The 21,295-nt window shown below is 39.9% G+C and overlaps 1 protein-coding gene across 3 annotated transcripts in view; it reads left to right on the forward strand.

The window, feature by feature from the left end:
- The window catches only part of LOC139120366 (adhesion G protein-coupled receptor L4-like), a 53,756-nt gene that overhangs the window by 31,618 nt on the left and 843 nt on the right, over positions 1 to 21,295 (forward strand). Inside the window, exons 3-21 of one of the 3 annotated variants that reach the window (XM_070684711.1) lie at positions 1,946 to 2,128; positions 2,661 to 2,729; positions 2,843 to 2,954; positions 4,281 to 4,388; positions 4,692 to 4,761; positions 4,942 to 5,062; positions 6,030 to 6,082; positions 6,400 to 6,535; positions 7,266 to 7,369; positions 7,570 to 7,672; positions 8,396 to 8,549; positions 9,199 to 9,268; positions 16,670 to 16,736; positions 17,047 to 17,132; positions 17,423 to 17,549; positions 17,896 to 17,937; positions 18,756 to 18,839; positions 20,183 to 20,297; positions 20,957 to 21,036. In XM_070684711.1, the coding sequence (XP_070540812.1) occupies positions 1,946 to 2,128; positions 2,661 to 2,729; positions 2,843 to 2,954; positions 4,281 to 4,388; positions 4,692 to 4,761; positions 4,942 to 5,062; positions 6,030 to 6,082; positions 6,400 to 6,535; positions 7,266 to 7,369; positions 7,570 to 7,672; positions 8,396 to 8,549; positions 9,199 to 9,268; positions 16,670 to 16,736; positions 17,047 to 17,132; positions 17,423 to 17,549; positions 17,896 to 17,937; positions 18,756 to 18,839; positions 20,183 to 20,297; positions 20,957 to 21,036 (1,884 nt within the window). Of the gene's footprint in view, positions 1 to 1,945; positions 2,129 to 2,660; positions 2,730 to 2,842; positions 2,955 to 4,280; positions 4,389 to 4,691; positions 4,762 to 4,941; positions 5,063 to 6,029; positions 6,083 to 6,399; positions 6,536 to 7,265; positions 7,370 to 7,569; positions 7,673 to 8,395; positions 8,550 to 9,198; positions 10,692 to 16,669; positions 16,737 to 17,046; positions 17,133 to 17,422; positions 17,550 to 17,895; positions 17,938 to 18,755; positions 18,840 to 20,182; positions 20,298 to 20,956; positions 21,037 to 21,295 lie in introns of those variants that run through there. The other 2 variants (XM_070684713.1, XM_070684714.1) reach the window with 2 other exon arrangements.

Below are 21,295 nucleotides of genomic sequence, written 5' to 3' on the forward strand. Positions count from 1 at the left end.
CCTGGGGTGGGGAGGGAGGGTTTTTCGTGCAACGGTTTACCTTATTTGATTTTAATAATTTTTTACTGTGATATTTCAATTAAAGAGTTCAACTCCGAACCGTCTGACTGCTTTCTTTATTACTACAAGTAATTTTATTAATTTTGAGTGTGGTATTTCTAAGAAAGATTTCGACTCCACACCGTCTGACTTCTTTATATATTACCGACAAGTCCTTATCTCCTCTCCAACTTGTGTATACACCACTGTCAACACCACAGCCGTCCCACACGCGTGTGTGACAGCTGTGGTGTTGACTTAATAAATTAATCCGCTGATACGGACAGCGGATTACCAAGTTGGTAATGTTTTCGAAGCAATTACAGTGGTGTATACACAAGTTGGAGAGGAGATAAGGACTTGTCGGTAATGTATAAAGCAGTCAGACGGTGTGGAGTCGAACTCTTTATTTGAAATATCACAGTCAAAAATTAATAAAATCAAATAAGGTAAACCGTTGCACAAAAAACCCTCCCTCTCCACCGGGACTGATTTCTTTCCCGTGTGATCACATAAGCAGTCAGTTTCATCAACCACTGATGCCAGGACCAAGGATTGAGGGCTCCCTCTTTAAAACGACAGTCCAGGATCACTTTATTTTTCATATTGCTATCTACTCCGCCTAAAGGAAACACGGGTCGGTTACAGTGTTGTATTTGCTTAAGCACTGTCTATACAAATTTATTCTAGCCGTTCATAAGCTTTGGTGTATTTGAAAGAAATCGTATACTACAACACCAAACGTTGGGTATCGACCATAGGGAATCGAGCGCGGCCATCAGACGAGAAGTGCACTGAATCTCGAGAAAGCGGTTTTATATGACCGTCATGGTCGACATTGCAGGCAGCTTGCTTTATCAGACCGAACGAAACTCTATCACCATCTAATCCAAAAGTAACATTTCAAAGTAAGACACCGATAATGATCCAGTGCTGCGGCACGGAAACATATTGAAACACGAAAAAAAAGGAAAACAAAAACGCATTAACTTTTTGATTCGCTGCCGCACATTAGAAGTCCAAAAATTTTACGCGTTGATAAGGTTATGAGTCACACAAATTCGCACAAACGTCATCGTGGCACTGAAGCATAAAGCATTACATTAAATGTTATTTTTAAACAAAATAATATCGTCTGTGACATATTGCATTGTTTGGTTATAGCATGGATGTAAAAGCTGCATCGTATATACTGATATGGTCGACTGCTGAGCGCATAGGCAAGACGTTCTGACACGAGTTCACCATTGTCGGGATCTGTTTACAAACATGATGTTGACTAACTGAGATTAGGATTAAATATACCTATAATTCATGCTGTGGTGTGCACGACTATTTGACACATAGTGATTTTCAATGCATGAGCGATCGTTTCTCGTCTACCTTTTCAAAAGAAAATCGACGGAAAGAGCTAGTGTAATAGAGCGTTGATGTATTTACGATCACGACATGGTTTTTTAAATTTTCTTCATCGAGAAAATCACAAAAAATGGGATTTTCTAGCGCTCTATGCCCCTGCTGCTCGATCGGATTCATCTTGCATAATGAGCATCGCCGCCATCTTGGTCTTTTTTATATCCACTTGCCCCTTTAAGACGAGCATATAAGGGCTATAAACAGATACTAGTGGTTTTATTCCAGAATCTCATAAAATACACGGCAATTCATGGCGTCGAGAAGAGATCTGCTTTATATCATTGTCAGATTTCACATGGGATGCTGGCACCCAGTAAAAAAGTTTACGGTCAGTGGTAAAATTGTGAGTACTTGGAGTAGCCACGTGTTCTCAATCGAAATGTTTCATACACAAACAATGACTGAAGGTTCTGTGCACGGAACTGAATCGAACATTGACAGTGAGGTGAATTAGCTAACCTGACTTGTCACTTTGTCTGTATCGCTGCAGTGCATGTTGAACATAGAAGGTGACGTGAATCTGACAGAATTGGCAATTCTCACCGCGCCAGGATCGTCCTCGGCACCTGCCACTTCTGGAGAGCTATGGACAGTATTGGTGTACCTAGAAAGTGCCGTTCTGATGGTTATCGGAGACGTGCCGGAGGAGTTTTCAGTAGACGAGTTCTCTCGGGTGAGCAGATACGGACCATATAGAGGGGGACTGTTTCTTTCTTCTATCTCACAGTGGTTATGTCTTTCCCGTTGCTAACACTATATGAAGTGTTATGGCCTGCCAAAGAAACAGCGGGAAGCAGTTATGTGAGGCTGAGATTGATGAGTGCAATTTTTCGGGTAGCCCAGTAATCCATGATGCTTCCAATCTAATTTTCTTTTCGTTTTCGTGGAAGTTTTTAGTATTGAAGAGTAGCTTAACATAGTACAGTATTTGGATAATGTGAGCATTTAAATCTGACAAACTTTGTGGAGATCTGGGGCCAGACTGCTTGCTTGGTGATTCAATTCGAAAATTTCACTTGACGTAGAAGAGTATTTAACGGATTCTCATTTGTGAAATAATCATCGGCAAATATACTAAATGAAGAAATGACTTGAATTAACAACAAAGTGATAGTCTTTGACAATATATCCACTAATTTTAATGACTGGCTTTTACCTAAAATCGACTGGCTTTTACCTAAAATCGACATTTCCTATTATTACAGGGGTTCTTTGGAACGGCAGACAATTTATTAGAAGAAGACAACAAGGAATTATGGAATGGCTTGCAAGAGGTAATTATAAAGAACTAATTTGTTGACTCATTAAACTATATTTCAAAAATAAACATATCAGATACCACACTTCGGCCACTGTAATCGCCATATTTGTCTTTCTGTTCTTGCAGAACGAGCTAAGCGGTTTCAACACACTACTAACTACTTCCGATAGAATGACCGATTTGGTTGGGAAGACAACCTTTGCTGATGAAGGCATCGACTTCGTCGGTAACAACATAGGTAAGCAGTGCATTTAAAAATAACCAGAGCTAAATTTTCTCTGTGTGTTTTCCTTGCAACCAGATTTTTTTCAGTAAGGCAAGGGGGATAATTAAATTTTTCCTTGGAAATGCCGCTCCTGTTTAAACCAATTTCGAAATTGAGGCAATTATTTACTTTGCATTGCATTTAGTTTAGTGTTGTCGCGCAAATGTACGACCCTTACCTTGAGGAAGTTCAAAAGAATACTGCAATTTGTTTAACTTTGAGGGAATTTGGTTGTGCATATTTTTGCAGATTTTTTTCTTGTGGGAGCATGTGGAAAATGCACAAAATTTGTTTTGTCAACACTACCTGTCTATGTAATGCCTCTATTGTTATTAGTTTCTAAAATCTAGATTCCAAGACATCCGTAACGATGTAATTAGTTGGAGATTTTGCGGGGTAGTTAAAAACGACAAAAGATTCGCCCCTCTTCTATTGCTTTGCCTTGAAAACCATGAGAACCCATATGCTTTCTCTGGCTTAAGGTAGTATGCGCCTCGGAAGTTTGCTCAAATTTTCCTCAAAGAATATTTCAATCATTCTCTTTCAAAATCAAGAATAAAAATCGGGGGTTTCCGTGCAAGTTTTGGAACTAGAGAAACAAATTACTCATGATATACCAATATTTGAAATTCAAAATGGCTGCCACCCTATTGTTAACTCTATGGATAAAAAATCAAATTTTCGATCTTAAAATTTTCAATTTTCGAAAAACTAAGCCTGTAAGAAGTTTCCTTACAGCCAGAGCTTTAAAATGAACCCCCACAAGTGGTAGATCAGAAAAGAATTGAAAAAGTTTGACAGTCCGAATTGTCCCCCGAGGCGCGTTCTACCTTTATAAGGAAGTGGGTGGTGTCCAAGTTTAGAGTTTTAATGATCAGCCATAACGCCTACAATGCTGGTTGGAAAAACATTTGGCAGACGGCATTTCTACGTATAATATAATCGACATACTTTCTTGCGTCGTACGAGGATAGTGAGCGGTGCCTTCTCGGTAATACAGCTTAAGGCACAATATGGAGCTGGTGGATGACACCATGTGAACGAGATAGGAAACCTGAATATATTATATTACATCACTGTGAGTCAAGATCACCGTCAGCTGTAAAAATGGCGATATACCAATTGCTACAACGGGCCCGTAAACTAGCGTAGAAGGTGCACAGGATGAATGAATTGAAGAAAAATTCGGATAGGGAACACATTAAATGATTAAAAACACGAAGATTTTAGGGAGTAGGAAACCACTGTGACGGCACATCTTGCTGTTGCTCATCTGAATATATGATATTCTTTCTTCAGAATTTTCGTCCAGAAGTTTTGATGTTGATACCCTTGACGGGATTACGTTCAGCAGCAGACGCTCGAAGAACAAAATATCCGTTGCTCCAGGCACATTTTCTGGACTAGGTAAGCTTTGTAAAAATCTTTGCAAACAAACGTCTGCCGTGTATTTCAGAAATTTAGATAATTGTATAATAAGACTTTATCTAATTATATTTACTGCAGCTGCACTGCACAGTCTCATCATATACAACCATATACATTTTATTTCTATATTTCAACTCAGATTTTTTGTATGGCCTATTTTCGAACAAGCTACAGGAATATATATTTCTGTTTTCTAGCTTTCAGCATAATTTGACTTCTTTATCTTTGCATCTCTAATGCCGGCGTCTTCTCAACCAGAATCTTCGTTTTATTCTCTTGCAGCAAGTTCTGACAAGATACAAGTGGCCAGTGTCATGTATGGAAACCTGGACAAAATTGCCATTGAAACTAAGTAAGCAGCACTACACGCAAAGTACCCTAAACATCTTAGTTTTGAATATTTTGATTGTAAGCATGTCATATGCGCTTGCTTGGAGCTCTCTATCATGAATTCTGAACTACTGTGAAATGCCTATCTCCGAGCAGAGTAGAAATTTCTTACATGTACCTCTGCAACATTTTGTATTTTCAGGACCCCTCACAAAGGAAGTTCTTCGCACTACCCTCTCAACAGTGACATCGTCTCCCTCTCTGTGTTCAAAAACGGTTCATCAGAGAGCGTCCCCGTCCATTACAGGGTAGAAAACAGAAAGGTGAGGAGTTGTTGCCGTTCATCTGCCTGAGTAAAGTGAGCAAAAATGATTATAGAGGATTAAAACAGACTTTTGAGGTTACCGTTGCGTTCTCTGGTTGCTTGGCAAGTAGGATACCTGATATCAACCAGAGTAAAGACTTGCGGATAGTTTATAGCAAGGATCAGTATTTCTTTGACAAAGTTCCATTCTTGGTGGCCACCGATGATGAAAAAGGCTGCTCTATCAAATTACAACACTGATTTTACACTGTCGTAGCCTGATTGAAATGTCATATTATACATTTAAATTATCATAAGAGACAAGATAGTTTATTATAAAAGAGCTCTTAGAATGGTCACGCGTGTTACTATCCGCATAAAACGGTAAAGTCTTATTATGACAATCTCGGAACATTTCACAGTTAATACACTCAGGTATCATCCCAAAGCTCATAAAAAAACCACCTTGCAAAACCTCAATCAACAAAATCTAAGGCATGGTAATATAGACAAAATATCAAGCATTTAAACTGACACTTTTCGGGCGTTTCGTGAAGACGTTACCGTTTTGTGTGTCTGTATAGGTATCACGCTAATTTGGCAACGATGTTTTGATTGACAGCTTATCAACCAGACGTTGTTTGTCAATGTTCCTAATTTATAACTCTTTTAATTGTCAATATTGCCTTCGATATTCTTGCAGTGTCTATATGGAGATCATTGACTGTTGTACAAGGTACTGTGAAAGTTGTGTAGGCTTGAGTTTTTTCCATAACAAAAGGTCAAATACCACTGACTGATGACGTCACATCAATCCTCATAAAAAAACGATTTGTTCACATTTACTCAGTTTGAGGAAATCGCCACAGGGAAAATCACCCGGCAAAAACGTTATTAAATTTCAAAGAAACCACCTTTTGATGATAAAAATGTAGACTTCGACCATGATAATGAAACGATAATGTCTCATTCCCGTTTTACGACAGGACGTGTCGAATGCCAAGGAAATAACCTGTGTTTTCTGGGATTTCAATATCCAGTAAGTTTGACTCTGATTCTTTCTATCCGTAAGTTTGACTCTGATTTCTGTTCTGTCTTGAGAAATTGGCATGGACATGCAGAACTTGATCAATAGTTTACACTTCCGAAACATATGCATATTCGAAGGGTGTATCTTCATATAATAATAGCCAAATTCTTTTCGTATGATGTCATTCTTAAACGACGAAAATTCAAAGGATGTTAGTAACTTCGTTTTTGAGTGCAATTGTCAAGAACTGTTAATACATGGACATGTACAGTGTCACCTATATTTCTGCAGAGACATTAACTGTGCATTATTTTCGTTTAATCAAGGTTAGAGGACATGCATTCAAAAGGTGGCTGGTCGACAGTTGGCTGTTCTGTAAGTGTTAGTGCGTCCTCTCACACTGACTGTACGTGCAATCACACCACAAATTTCGCTGTATTACTTCAAGTCACTGAGATCGAGGTAAGTGGTCAAATGTATCTCTGTGCAATTAGGTTTCTTTTCTTTTCGAGATTTCGAGTAGGTTAAAAGCGTAAAGTATATACTACTTAGGAAAACAAGACACATGGATCATGAAATTTGACTCGACGAACAGTATGTATGTATGTATGTATGTATGTATGTATGTATGTATGTATGTATGTATGTATGTATGTATGTATGTATGTATGTATGTATGTATGTATGTACTAACGTAATTATATGTACTTGTGTTGATTCTTTTAATTCAGTCAATAATTCTGTAGCTGATCCTCTTAGGGGTGACGTCAAAGATCGATGTTTGAAAAAAAACTTAATTGCTTAAGTTTGGGGATGGGGGGTTTTTGGCCAAATTAATTTCTGTGCAGTCAAAACGATTTAACGTTCTTAACGTAATTTTGGCAAATTTTACGATTTCAAGGCTGTTTTTTGTACGCTAAAACCGATCCAGTCACCCGTATTTTTGTTACTTTATAATGGTTTTCAATTTTTATTTAATTCAATGGTACATTGGTACGTCGTTTGAAAGAATTAGTACAGGGTATGAGTCCGCAATGTTTTTCAATTTTAGGTCAGTTAAGTTAGAAGGGGGTGGGGGGGGGTCTGAGGCCAAACTTAAGCAATTAAGTTAGATTTATTATGTTGAACTTTTGATGTTGCCCCTTAATTCAATCAATTATTGTGTCGCTGATTCTCTTAATTCCATCGATAGATGGCGGAAGCACATCATCGTGCACTGGACGTCATCACAGTCATTGGTTGTAGTATCTCAATACTGTGCCTGGTTTCGGCGCTAACCATCTACTATTGCATTGGGTAGGTCTCAGTTTTTACTCTGTGCTAAACTTGTTTATATCGGTAGAAAATTGTATCCCCTATGTGTGCTCATCACGTCTTGCCGTTTCAATGACAGTTTTTATACTTTAATACGTTCTTCTGCAAGTGTTTTTCTTTGACGCTCTTTGTAGCACACTGCTGCTCAACAGATACAGCTTAAATGTATATTATCTTTACAGATCACTGGACTCACATCGGATGCGTATCCATAGAAACCTGGCAGTCGCGCTGCTTCTGGCCCAGGTGTTATTCATAAGTGGGGTTTGGCAAGTTGCATATCCGGTAAGCTCTACGGTGATCCCTCAATTATGGTGTCAAATCTACTTCTGGGTCGATAGGCAACACTCTATTGCGCTGGAATGGGTAATGCGATATTTGTGAGTGATCAGATATAACTCGGAACATATTTAACGCGAAAAGGTTTAACCGACGTCAAATCGTTGGGGATTTTTAATGCAAGAATTCATATTACAGTGTTCCAATTCAAATTAAGAGAAATAAATCATGATATCGCACCCAATTAATCATTTCATGATAAATATTACCACTGTCTAAAAACTTCCAATGAGATGTATACCGCAAAACAATATTATGCAATGAGATCGTTTCCGAACACCCGTGACTCACAACACACATTAACCTGCCCGACAGGCGAAATTTTTACATGCTTTTTATGGTTAGAAACTATGAACTTATATCACTCGAAAGACAGAAATCTCAGCAGACATTTTTGGATAGTAAATAGTTTTGCCTAGCCTACAAACATATGACCGATCTTTTAAGGTTGTATACGCCTCGATGACGGAAGACTTAAACTTTTGCTCAAACTTTCCTTAAGTTATCTTTCAACCATTCTCTTTCAAAATCAAGAATAACAATCGGGGGTCACCGTGCAAATTTTTGCACTTGACCCTAGATTTACCGATATTATCTATGAATATTCCTACTAGGAAGTTAATAGAGCTGTATATGACAACATAACACCTTGTCATGTGTTAATTCCAGGTTCTCTGCAAGATTATTGCCGTTTGTTTGCACTTTCTCTACTTGTGTGTATTCACATGGATGTTTATCGAAGGCCTGCATTTGTATGTGCAGATCGTCATGGTCTTCGGCTCGGAAAAGAATCGGATGGCCGTGTATTATGTAATCGGATGGGGTTTGTATACCGCTTCATTACTACTCGTGCTATGGGGCAAAAAAGTTTCGCTCATGTCGAGAGAAAACTTAACTACTGAGCTAAACTACAAAGCTAGAGTAATATATCTGCGACGGCTGATCCTGTGCATGAAAAAATCTTGATCGTACGATGAGAATGGTGTTCTACATTCGTTGTATTTCGCAAATTTGTCATGTCAGTCAAATAAATGTGATGAAGGAAAACCGTGTTGAAATAATACAAGTGATATGGACACATTCTCCAATAGAAGAACGTGACCCAAGAGCACATCAGGTTGTTACAGTCATTTCGCCGCCTGAACATGATTTCTATTAGATGTGTGGCGTCGATCATACTTGTTCAGCTAAACGAATACAGCCATATGTACTTATCGTTGATTTTCACTCGGAGAGGCACGGAGCAGCTGCGCCGCCCTATACTGTATTTTGCAAGCACACACCATGCACCACCATAAATATACACGATGACTGTCTGCACACTGTATATGCATATAGATGTATGCAAATAAGGGATGACCTAGTAACTCTGAATGATATCCATCTTTCCCCTTCCCTATCTGTGCAAGCAACAGTCCTCGACACTTTCTGATTCGACCGAATTCATCACTATTGTTCGTTACTCTCTGCAGGTCTCCCCGTTTTGATTGTGTCAGCTTCTCTGGCCGCAAGCTTCGATGGCTATGGCAGCTCAGCGGGGCAGTGAGTAACCCTTCTCAATCAAGCATGTTCTACTAACTGAAGGTTACGCTAGCAAATGCAAGAAAATGTACGATGGAAATCACTTTTCACGTGTCGCTGATCACTATGATGTCCGAACAAATGCCATGGAACAGCGCCCCCAACATGGTCATGACGCCAAATTAGACAATTCATCCCAACCATTGAACTACTTTTGCAGTGATTCGAAGTTAGCGCGCATATCATCATATCAGTAGCAGTTTTTCTGCAGAAAAACGACAGCAAGTTACCACTGAGGGCGTAGCGCACATCTACGCCAAATGTAACTCTTTAAGCCGGTAAAAATTGCGGCTTCTCTCCAGATATCTTCAGTAGAGTAATGTATAATTTATATATAAGTCACAGACCTGCTTCAAAAAGCTATTATTGAGGGTATAGTGTCATAAGTTGTGGCGACTGTATAGCGAGTGTCATTTGTATTGTAGTGGCTATTTTCAGTGTAGCTTTCGATGATGTCACGTGGTCTCTCTCGTTTTTTGCTCACGTGTGAACACGTGAACATATGTCGCAGCGATGTCTGTCTGTCTGTGTGTCTGTCTGTCTGTCTGTTGGTCCATTTTCTCAAAAACGGCTGAACGTATTTCAGTCAAATTTGGTAGACATCTTCAGAATTCAAATGGCTAGAACTGAAAAGGTTTTGGTGGGCGTGGCTTGGATATTAATGAAGTTATGAAAGTTTTAATTTTTCTGTTACGCCGCGTATGACAAGTGAAAACAATCGACTGTTTGAGGGCGCTGTGAAATGTGCTTGTCCAGGTTGGCTACAGCTGGATAGCCCTGCGTACGATGCTGTGTGTTCCGCTACAGCTAATAGCCCCGCTCACCACACTGGTTACTGCTCACCGCTCTGTGGTGAGCGGGGCTATTAGCTGTAGCGGAACACACAGCATCGTACGCAGGGCTAACAGCTGGATAGCTCTGGTTTCAACCACGGTCCCTCCGTGTTTCAACCTCGTATTGAACATTAAAAATATGATATTTTATTACTCATTCAACTCACTATTCAAGATAAAATATCGTTTAGCAAATTAGCTTTATCCTTGGTAATTGATTGTTTCCCTCGCTGCTCGATCGCCAGAAATGAGTACATACGTTCTCTACCTTGCCTCATGGCATGGAAGTGCTGATGAATAATAACTTTGGGTCAAAGGTATTGAAGTGTCCAATCAGGTTCGTGCACAGAGTCCAAGGCCATGACCTACTTCATGTACTTCTGCACTGTTTTGATTTTGCTTCGCCAAGAAACGTGTTCGTCATTGTCCATAGAAGTATGTTTGCTCTCCTTTGAGGTTGTTTGTGAAACAAATTCCGGGATAGGCCTTGGAATGCATACGATCGGCATCGCGGCAGTGCATGTAGCTAGCCCTACGAGTATGACGAGAGTGTCCGGTACCAGGCGCCAAATGTAAAATAATTATTTTACACATTAGAAGAACATATTCATACGAAAAGGGTGTATTTGCATGCATTTATCAATAAAAAACTACTATAGCATAAGTATAAATAAATCAATACAGACATAAGTAAATACATATATGAGTGAAAAAACATACATATATGTGAACCAATTCACACAAGACCTATGAAGACAGACATATACATACATACGTGCATACGTACGTGCATACATACATACATACATACGTACGTGCATACATACATACATACATACATACATACATACATACATACATACATACATACATACATACATACATACATACATACATACATACATACATACATACATACATACATACATACATACATACATACACTCACGCACGCACGCACATACATACATACATACATACATACATACATACATACATACATACATACATACATACATACATACATACATACATACATACATACATACATACATACATACATACACAAGCCCATATGCACTCATGCACGCACGCACGCACATACATACATACATACATACATAGCCCATATGCACTCATGCACGCACGCACGCACATACACACAAACCCACACACTCATATACATACATACATACATACATACATACATACATACATATACATACATACATACATATATACATACATACATATATACATACATACATACATATACACACATACAGGATCGAAAAGTTTACATGAGGGGAACGAAGTACGCTTGCGTATATCCACTCGCACACACACACACTGCTACTCGAAAAGTTTACATGAGGGGAACGAAATACGCATGCGTATATCTACTCGCACACACACACACACTGCTCTGAAAAGTTTACATGAGGGGGAACGAAATACGCATGCGTATATCTACTCGCACACACACACACACCACAGGGCGTTGTCTACATGTCCGTCCCCAGGGGTGGGTAGGTGTTTCGTTGTATCGCTAATAAAGATATATTCTACCAACCTTTGGTGTTTCGGTCTTAACTTAGCACTGCCCTTGACAATCTTGCGTATACGTTTTATCAACATGCTGCGTCTATTATCTGATGAGTTTGAGTGCCTAATTAGCCAAAGTAATCAAGGGTAAATTACTAATCTGTGGACGCTCTCGCCAGATTATCACCGGATTAAATTTGACAAAGTCAACAACGAATGCACCAGCAAGGTATAACTGAACTTCAGTTATACCTTGCTGGTGCGTTCGTTGTTGACTTTGTCAAATTTAATCCGGTGATAATCTGGTGAGAGCGTCCACAGATTAGTAATTTACCCTTGATTACTTTGGCTAATTAGGCACTCAAACTCATCAGATAATAGACGCAGCATGTTGATAAAACGTATACGCAAGATTGTCAAGGGCAGTGCTAAGTTAAGACCGAAATACCAAAGGTTGGTAGAATATATCTTTATTAGCGATACAACGAAACACCTACCCACCCCTGGGGACGGACATGTAGACAACGCCCTGTGCACACACACTGATCCACGCCGCCCTTGAAGATATCCTATAATGCATTGCTCTAAGCCCAACGCCTAAACCGGAAATAGGCTCATTTGGCGTCAAGACACCAAGGCGAGCGGACCGGCCTCGCTCATCCAATCTTGCCGCATATGGCAAGCAATTGCGATAATGACGAATGCTTTATTTCCAAAATCAGTAAATGACATGCTTTATCCATCCGTACTTCAGTGAGACACGTTCCCCAGTCAGTAAATGACAATGGGCCGGGGTACCCCAGGCCTCCCACAAGTATCAGAGTGTTCACAGCCCCGTGGATAGCTGTGATATCGCAGCGGTACTCGTGGCGAACGCGATCGAGTCACTGGGTCATCGCCACAGGGACTGTGGCGATGACCCCAAACCAATGACCCGAGCGCGTTCGACACGCCACAAGTACCGCTGCGATATCACAGCTACCCCGTGGATTGTTGTAGCGAAGCCAGCAGTTTTTCTCACAGAAACAAGTTGCATAATGTACTCAGTAAAACGTTGTCAGGTATATGTAACATGAAAACTGACTGAGGTCGAAGTGACTAAGGCACCGGGATTGATTTGACCACAAACAACGACAAGAGGGTGTGAATTACTTGGGTCGAAACGGACAGGGGTCGAGGTGACCTGCTGCCCCGGTCCTCAACTGCAGGCCTGACGGCCTGGCTATGTTTACATAAGGCGTCCACATTTTAGAAAATCACTAAAAGTAGGCAGAAAGAAAGCCCCCATTACGTGAAAACGCTAGGGGTCGATAGGGGTCGGATGACAGTTTGACACATTTCGTACCATTAAGAGTCGAATGATACTACATTGACCGGGTTGACCATATGACTTTCATCAAAAAACGTCCGGGAAAAGTGAATACATTTGATGTTTGACCAAACTTAACAAAGCATCAATTTTTCGATCAAAAAATTCACGCGTAGAACTAATGAAAATTCGTAAAAAATACCACTGCCTTGTACATCAGGCACTAAATGTCGTAGGCGTGAAAATGAGTTTATTAGAAAATACACAGTGGCTCTTAATATAGTTTGAAAATTCCAGTTCTCCGTACTCCGTTGCTGTCTAGTTCCAGTGGGCATACTTGGCATTCCAGACATTCATTCCCTGCCGAGTGGAACTACGTACGATCCTGAGTAAAGTAAGCAGAGAGTTTAGAGAGCAGAGAGTTTAGCAGTAAAGCTGTTGCTTTAGTTCCAGTAAGCTGTTGCTGTTGTTCCTGTTGAATGCTGTATTTAACCATTAAAGAATATAAGCCGAATGGCAGAGAGCTGTAATACACGACTCCCAGTGTTTTATTGGCCTGGGTTGGGCCGTTAACCCCAGCAGAACTTCGCCGGCATGGCAGGTACCATTAAGTCAGAAACCCTTACGGGGCCTCTAAGCAGTGTAGTATTACTCAGGCCGGCTACCACTTTACCACTGTGTAAAGCCCTGTACGAACCCGACTCACGACACAAAGGCAAGAAAGAGAAAAAGTGTCGCACATCTTTGTCATCGTCACTAGCCTTCGACGCCGCGAGGTACGTAGAGTCCGAGTTAGGAGTGAGCTCCCCGGTGTGGCACTTCCGGGCCTGCAGATCGTCGCGTCAGTGTGTGTATCTCAGAGAGAGTAGCAATGTGTGTGTTGTGTTTGTTGTGTGTGTGTAAGTGTGTGTGTGTGTGCGAGTGGATATACGCATGCGTACTTCGTTCCCCCTCATGTAAACTTTTCAGAGCAGTGTGTGTGTGTGTGCGAGTAGATATACGCATGCGTATTTCGTTCCCCCTCATGTAAACTTTTCCGAGTAGCAGTGTGTGTGTGTGTGTGTGTGAGTGTGTGTGTGCGACTGGATATACGCATGCGTACTTCGTTCCCCTCATGTAAACTTTTCGATCCTGTATGTGTGTATATGTATGTATGTATGTATGTATGTATGTATGTATGTATGTATGTATGTATGTATGTATGTATGTATGTATGTATGTGCGTGCGTGCGTGCGTGAGTGCATGCATGCATGTATGTATGTATGTATGTATGTATGTATGTATGTATGTATGTATGTATGTATGTATGTATGTATGTATGTATGTATGTATGTATGCACGTACGTATGCACGTATGTATGTGCGTGCGTGAGTGCATGTATGTATGTATGTATGTATGTATGTATGTATGTATGTATGTATGTATGTATGTATGTATGTATGTATGTATGTATGTATGTATGTATGTATGTATGTATGTATGTATGTATGTATGTATGTATGTATGTATGTATGTATGTATGTATGCACGTACGTATGTATGTATGTATGCACGTACGTATGCACGTATGTATGTATGTGTCTGTCTTCATGTCTTGTGTGAATTGGTTCACATATATGTATGTTTTTTCACTCATATATGTATTTACTTATGTCTGTATTGATTTATTTATACTTATGCTATAGTAGTTTATTTTTATTGATAAATACATGCAAATACACCCTTTTCGTATGAATATGTTCTTCTAATGTGTAAAATAATTATTTTACATTTGGCGCCTGGTAGTCCGGCTTTGGCTACGCCGCCTCCCACCTCCGGTAGGCGGCGTAGCCAAAGCCGGACACAGTCGCCATACTCGTAGGGCTATGCATGTAGCGTACCATGCTTGTGTAACTGCCGAGCTCAACGTGCATTCACGGTTGATACTCGTGTACAATCATGATGTGTTCAATTCTGATGAAGATTCATAAGTCTTACTTTGGCAGTCTTTTTTCCGTACGATAATCCCGACAATACGTGTTACTGTTAGACGAGGTGGCCATTTTATGATAAGTTTCAATACTGCACAGCTACATAGCGTCACTATCGTGTGATCGAGGTACAGCGTTGTTGAACGGGATACAGAAACTCTGCAGAGGGAGAAACGATCGTTGACATGAACAGTCAATGTACTTCAGCACGTAGTCCGCAGATAGCGGATCGAGAAAATAAACGTGTCCCAGTAAATAACGGAATATTTATGTACATTTATATATAACTCGATATTAATCAAATTTCCAGCTCATCGCAAAAAAATGTATTGCAAAGATTAATTTGACAAATACTGCACTGTATGGAAAAAAACAGTCTGTAGAATTGTTCTACTTCAAGTGGTATTACCCGAGACAAACACTTGTGTTGTCAATTTTGATTTCATTTCATAAACTTCATACTTCATCGAGTATCGTGTATTTCAGCCTTTGTGAAGCCATTTTATTGATATTTTCAATTTTTGTCTTGGCTTTGTTGTGGAACATGTTGAATCGTCTCCGTGGACATGTAGGCAAAAGTGTGACGGGGTCGAAGTGACTTGGGTACCTGGGGCCGACCAAAACCAGTGTGAATTACTGGGGTCAAAGCGGACAGCGCCGGGATGACGTGTTCCCCAAGCGAGCTACCTTCAGAAGTCTGTTTCATCGCAAAAAACGTCAACTTTTAAAACCCGTCATTTATTTACTGATGTTATTCTCAGCATCACAAACATATACGCCTCTGCTATGTATCACAGCAAATAGTTATATTTGAGCGCCCCGTAAATGGGATCCTCGTTTTTTTGCGAACCCGGAAGTGTGTCTTGCTCAATGCATTTCCTACCCATAGCGAGGGAAACTGCCCGCGTTCCCATACTCCCATGCACCCTTTTTCAATGCCAGTGCAACGCCATCTGTGCAAAATTTGTGGTGGTATGCTCCCGTGTGATGGAAAACCTCTCTTATTCTAACAATGACGTAGTTGACTTTGGACTTCGATTTCGTAAATGTGATGTCCATGCAGTGAGTTTGGGTTGGCGCGCTTATAATGCAATCTTCGCCCGCCTGCGGTCCGATATCCCGCATTTATTAGCGATATTTATCTGTTTTGACTTGACCAAAGTTGGCAAAACTTGCTATGTACATTAAAGATACTATGATACAAGATTATTGAAAGTCATTTGACATTTTTTTCAGCCAATTCCCAATATGCATATTTAATGAACCTTCCAAATTAGGGATATATACTGGCATTTACTTGATAAAATTTGGCGAAACATGCTGTGTACATTGATCATTATACCAGGTTATAATAGTATTGAAAGTCATTTTGCATTTTCATGTCAGCTAATTCATAATTTGCATAAATAGCTAACAAGCTTTCACGGTTTGGCATATAGAGCTTGAAGGACTTGACCAAAGGTAATTACACATGCTATATTGTGATACAATGACAGTACTCAAAGAAATTAATTATTTTTATTTCAGCTAATTACATATTTGAATACTTAATGACCTTTAGAATTGATCTGTGGTGAAATTCATTGTGTTGATCATAACACTTTAAATGTAGCAAAGCATGTAGCAAAGGTTCAAACTTGCACATAAATGCAATATATAATGAAACACGTGAGCATTTTCAGTTCATATCTGGTTTATTGCAGTTGTTGGCTAAGTACTAACCATGGTTTGATTTGGGCTTTCGTTGGACCAGCAATCTTCGTCATTGTTGTAAGTAATACGGTGAAATTAAAGCGTTCCTTCATCAGTCAGTCAGCATGACTCTCTGTCTAGACCTGTGCAAACTGATAAACAGAAAGATTGCGTGTATTGTATCAAGATGGGAGTGGAAGTGATGCGCACTTATTGTACCTTAGCATGCCACAACCTAGTGTTTAGGAAGTAGGCACAACTCTACTGATTGTTTCTCTTTAGCCATACATCGGTCACTTCATTATTTGACAGTCTCCCATGGTCATATGTGAAGGTCAACTCAAGTCCAAGGCTTGAATTCGACATTTTTCTGTTTTCCTTGTTACAGAGTAACATGGTAGTGCTGATGATAGTCTTAAAAATCGTCTTCCGTTCCAAAGGAAAGGAAAAGGACGGCAAATTTGATCACATCAGGTCATTATCTCCTTTCTCCTTCAATAAGTTAAACATTCTACAAGTGATTTCGAAGTACCATTCACCGAGATGACGACATCCTACTCAAGCTAAGCTTCCGCAACTATTATAGCAGCAGGATTTTGACGTCAGTCCAGGCACAGAGAATACGCAAGAAACGATTTCATTGCGTTAGCTTGCATTACAATCGTTTTATGCATTGCAAAAATTATGACGTAGCCAGAGCGCCCTTGAAAAATTTGAATAACAAATTGATGTATTAACAACGACGTATCTCTTTTTTATCGCAGGGCTGCTGCAAAGGGCGCCCTCATTCTGCTACCACTGCTCGGTACGACTTGGATATTTGGATTACTGGCCGTCAATGATAATCTAATCGTATTTCAGTATTTATTCGCCATCTTAAATTCGCTTCAGGTGAGACCCAGTACGACATCGTTACCTATTTTCGTCTTTCTTCGGACGATGTCCGCGCCCTCCAGTATCATTTATGCTATCGTGTGAACGGCCACAGATATTCGTCAACCATATTTCTTCAAGTTGTTCAACACATGTAGAATGCATAATCATCGTCCTGGATTTTAGATATTTAGTATTCGGAGAAACATACGCACACTTTTCCGATACAGGAAAGTACTCTCGATGAGAAAATTTGCTTTTCACCTTTCAGTGAAATTTCTGACGGAAATGAGAAATTTCAAAAGTGAATTTTCGGACTATCGATTTTAACATTATACCACTTCTTTCCAACCTTTCCACACAGGGTCTTTTCATATTTCTCTTTCACGGTGTCTTGAGTACAGAGGTGAGTCACTTTATCAAATGATTTGACACATCTGCTACTGTCGTCTGCCGTATATGTAATGCTATTAGCGGGTCGTGCCACTATCAAATCACGCAAAAGCCATTAATGCCCCAATATCTGCCACTTTCACTGTTTTCATGATTTTACTTCCGAACAACTGTAATGGTCTATTGTTACAAAGAATATCTTGAGCTGCACCCCCACAATATGACCGCCAAATTTCAACGTCACATAAAATCTGGATAGTATGCCTATTTAGTGATAACAGAAAAACTGAGAGAAAAACCGAACGTCTGTATGCACGGACCAACACTGCTATTAAGTTTATTGTTTCGGACAACAAGGAGTTCTGACGGAGACACCTTTAAAATGGTGGTTGGAATTTGAAATTTCCCAATATTTTTATGTGACTCCTTGGTCAGCGTACAGGGTTGACATGTCATCATCGACACAACTTATATACTGCCGAATCGTCCCATTCAGAGCCATTGAGAGAAAAATGAAAGGGTATCTCGTGCAAGAAAAGTTGCAGATTTTTGAGGTTTAACGAGTATTGTTTAAGTATCTAGATTGTATGAGTGTTTTCTTTCACTGGAACGTATTCACGTACCTTGAATCGTTCACTATATACTGCTGTAGTGGTGGTGGTATTTCAATATAGAATTATCTAGCTGGTGTGACTTCATAAACCTTGATAAAATATAAACATAAAGAGCTAATGGCGAGTAGATGCGTGGACATGATCAACTTTTTAAAACTGTTGTGATTGTTTTAAAAGCCAGTCCTATGATCTCAGTTATTACTAATTTTATCAACAGGTACGCGCCGCCTTGAGACGATCCCGAGAGAAGCACGCCCTCACTAGGGGAGAATTCACCACATCGCGAGTCATGTCGACGTTTGTGAGTAACGGGATTATTCTAACTTAGTGACATGTCTACCCAGAAATCTGTGTAACGTCTTTCAGGGGCACATATCTCACATTTTCGTATCTTGTTGATGGCAGTTATATTGTCCTCCAACAGAAATCATTCCTCTGTTTCCAAGGCCTCATGCGGCAATGCACCTATGCAATCGCGTGCAAACGACCAATTTGACATGACATTTGTCACAATTCACAGTACGTGACACAGACACACTTCACCCTTAGTAGATTGTGTTGTAAAGATTCTAAATTGCCCGTTTGCATTGAAACAGCCCCACTTGATTAACAGTGACGGGGCAGTGGCGACCTATTTCACAATGATTTGATTAGCCTTAGAGCGTTTCCCAGTCACAATGTTGTCTTTTTTCTCCCGTGAATAATCTCAGGATTTACACACTTCGAATTATTAAATCGTTTTCAAGATAGTTCCATGGGAGAGTTGGGCAAATTTCTGTAAAAGTACGTAGGACATTGCCGAAAATTAACCGGCATTAAATTGGTGATAAAGCCTGAAAAGATGGGACCATGGAGTGCGTGATGTCTGTTGATGTATTGTGCGAGGTAATGCATGTTTCAGCGCACATTACATAGGGAGGCCTCTCGGCGTGGCCTTCAATCCTACAATATATCGGGGAGTTCAACAGCTTTAAAATTTCAGAAAGAAACTCAAGAGCGTGGGCCATCAGTTCGAAAAAGCACACAATAAGGTTTTATCTGTGTCAGAGCAAAACATGGGGACGTCACACATTCCATCGATGAAATGATTAAAGTCAAGATTGAAATTCATATCTTACAGTAAATTGATGTTGTGTGCCCGTGGACCTTGTACATGTGCAAAATTCAAACATTGGCCACTTTGGTCTACCTGAAAGTAGAACCATGTGCATGTCACAAAAGATGATGAAAGGCCTGCCAAGCTTAGCTTGTTGTTGCCCTTTACTAACTTTCTGAGTAGTGATGTCAAACAGAATTCTTGGTTTTATACACTTAAACTGAGTTCGCTCAATAGTCATTCAGAGTGAAGTAATATACAACAGTTCAAAACCACGGCAGGAGTGACTCAGAAACAGACGTACAATTCTCCAGGTAGCGCTGGATGTCATCCAAGGTAAACATGTAGGGTATTTCATAGAAGACCTGTTTTGGTATCTTTTCTTATGCAAATTAACGACGTAATTTTTAATACATCAGCCTCCCTATATTTTCCCGCCCCAAAAGAGTGCATAACAATCTATTATGTTCCACGTGAAAATTCTTCTCGTCCCTGAATAATTTGAGGAAAATCGTTCATTTCAAGCAGATCCACTATCTTTCTTCCAGAACAAGAGTCACACGAGAACACAGACACTTGGCGATGGGACTACAGATCACAGATTAGCTGGTGACGACATCAATGTTTCTGGCGCGAAACGCTTCAAAATTGTCCCGTACGATGGTAAGAAATTTTGATATAACTCCTATCCGTTGGTCACTCGATAACTCAATTTATTGATTGATTATTATGAAGTTGTTTGATTGCCTCCAAACGACTCTCGAATTAAGATGTTTACTTTTGCGTCCGACTCGCGATCAAGACTTTCGCGCGCATTTCAACATCAATCATTATTCCATTTCAGCAGCTGAACGTCAGTAAATTGAATCGAATCGACCGTTGCCATGGTCGCAAACGGTTGTCAAGTGCGTTATTCAACCCCCAAATTAATGACAGTGAATGGGAAATCAAATTTGAATAGTTCTGTTGGCTGCGAATTATTCCTGTCAGCCGAACCCATTTGAAGTAGCTTTTCTTTTTCAAGGTTTGTTTCCGTAAGTGAAGAACACCCCACGGCCAAGAATATCTTCCCGGATGAATTTGTCTGCCTCTTTTAGTGCGAAAACAGATCTTCTATCGCAGAAGCTCAGTACAAGTATAGTTCCCAGTAGATGGCCTATAAATGGAGGCCAGGAATCGTAAAAAAATCGAACTTCGGAGTTAGGGCGCTTTCATTTGCTCTGATCACGAGTATTTGTTGTAGATTTTAGCATGAGAAGCACATATTAGTTGAACAGTAGACTCTTGTTTTTAAGCCGGAATTTTTACCTGTTACTTTACAGACATTAAAAGTCGACGAAGTCTCGGAGATGAAATCGACAGCGTTAGTCGGCGTGATGTCAAAGTGCACGTACGTACCGAGGTAACGATCTCTACAAAAAAAAGACAAGACTTCCATAAATGGTGTTGATCCTACCATGTTTGTTTTTTTTTTCTCACAGCAGAAACAAAGAATAATGCAAAGTAATAAGATTAACACACAAGACTAATTCCGTATCATGACGTCGCGAAAAAGATTTATATTTTAATCATACATATGTTGCTTCTTATCCGTCTCCCTCGAAGGTTGTAATCACACTTTAAAGTAAACCAGCCAATGTGGACTCAATGTTGTTAGGATT

Source organism: Ptychodera flava, chromosome 20, assembly GCF_041260155.1.
Source record: "Ptychodera flava strain L36383 chromosome 20, AS_Pfla_20210202, whole genome shotgun sequence".
Taxonomy (NCBI): domain Eukaryota; kingdom Metazoa; phylum Hemichordata; class Enteropneusta; family Ptychoderidae; genus Ptychodera; species Ptychodera flava.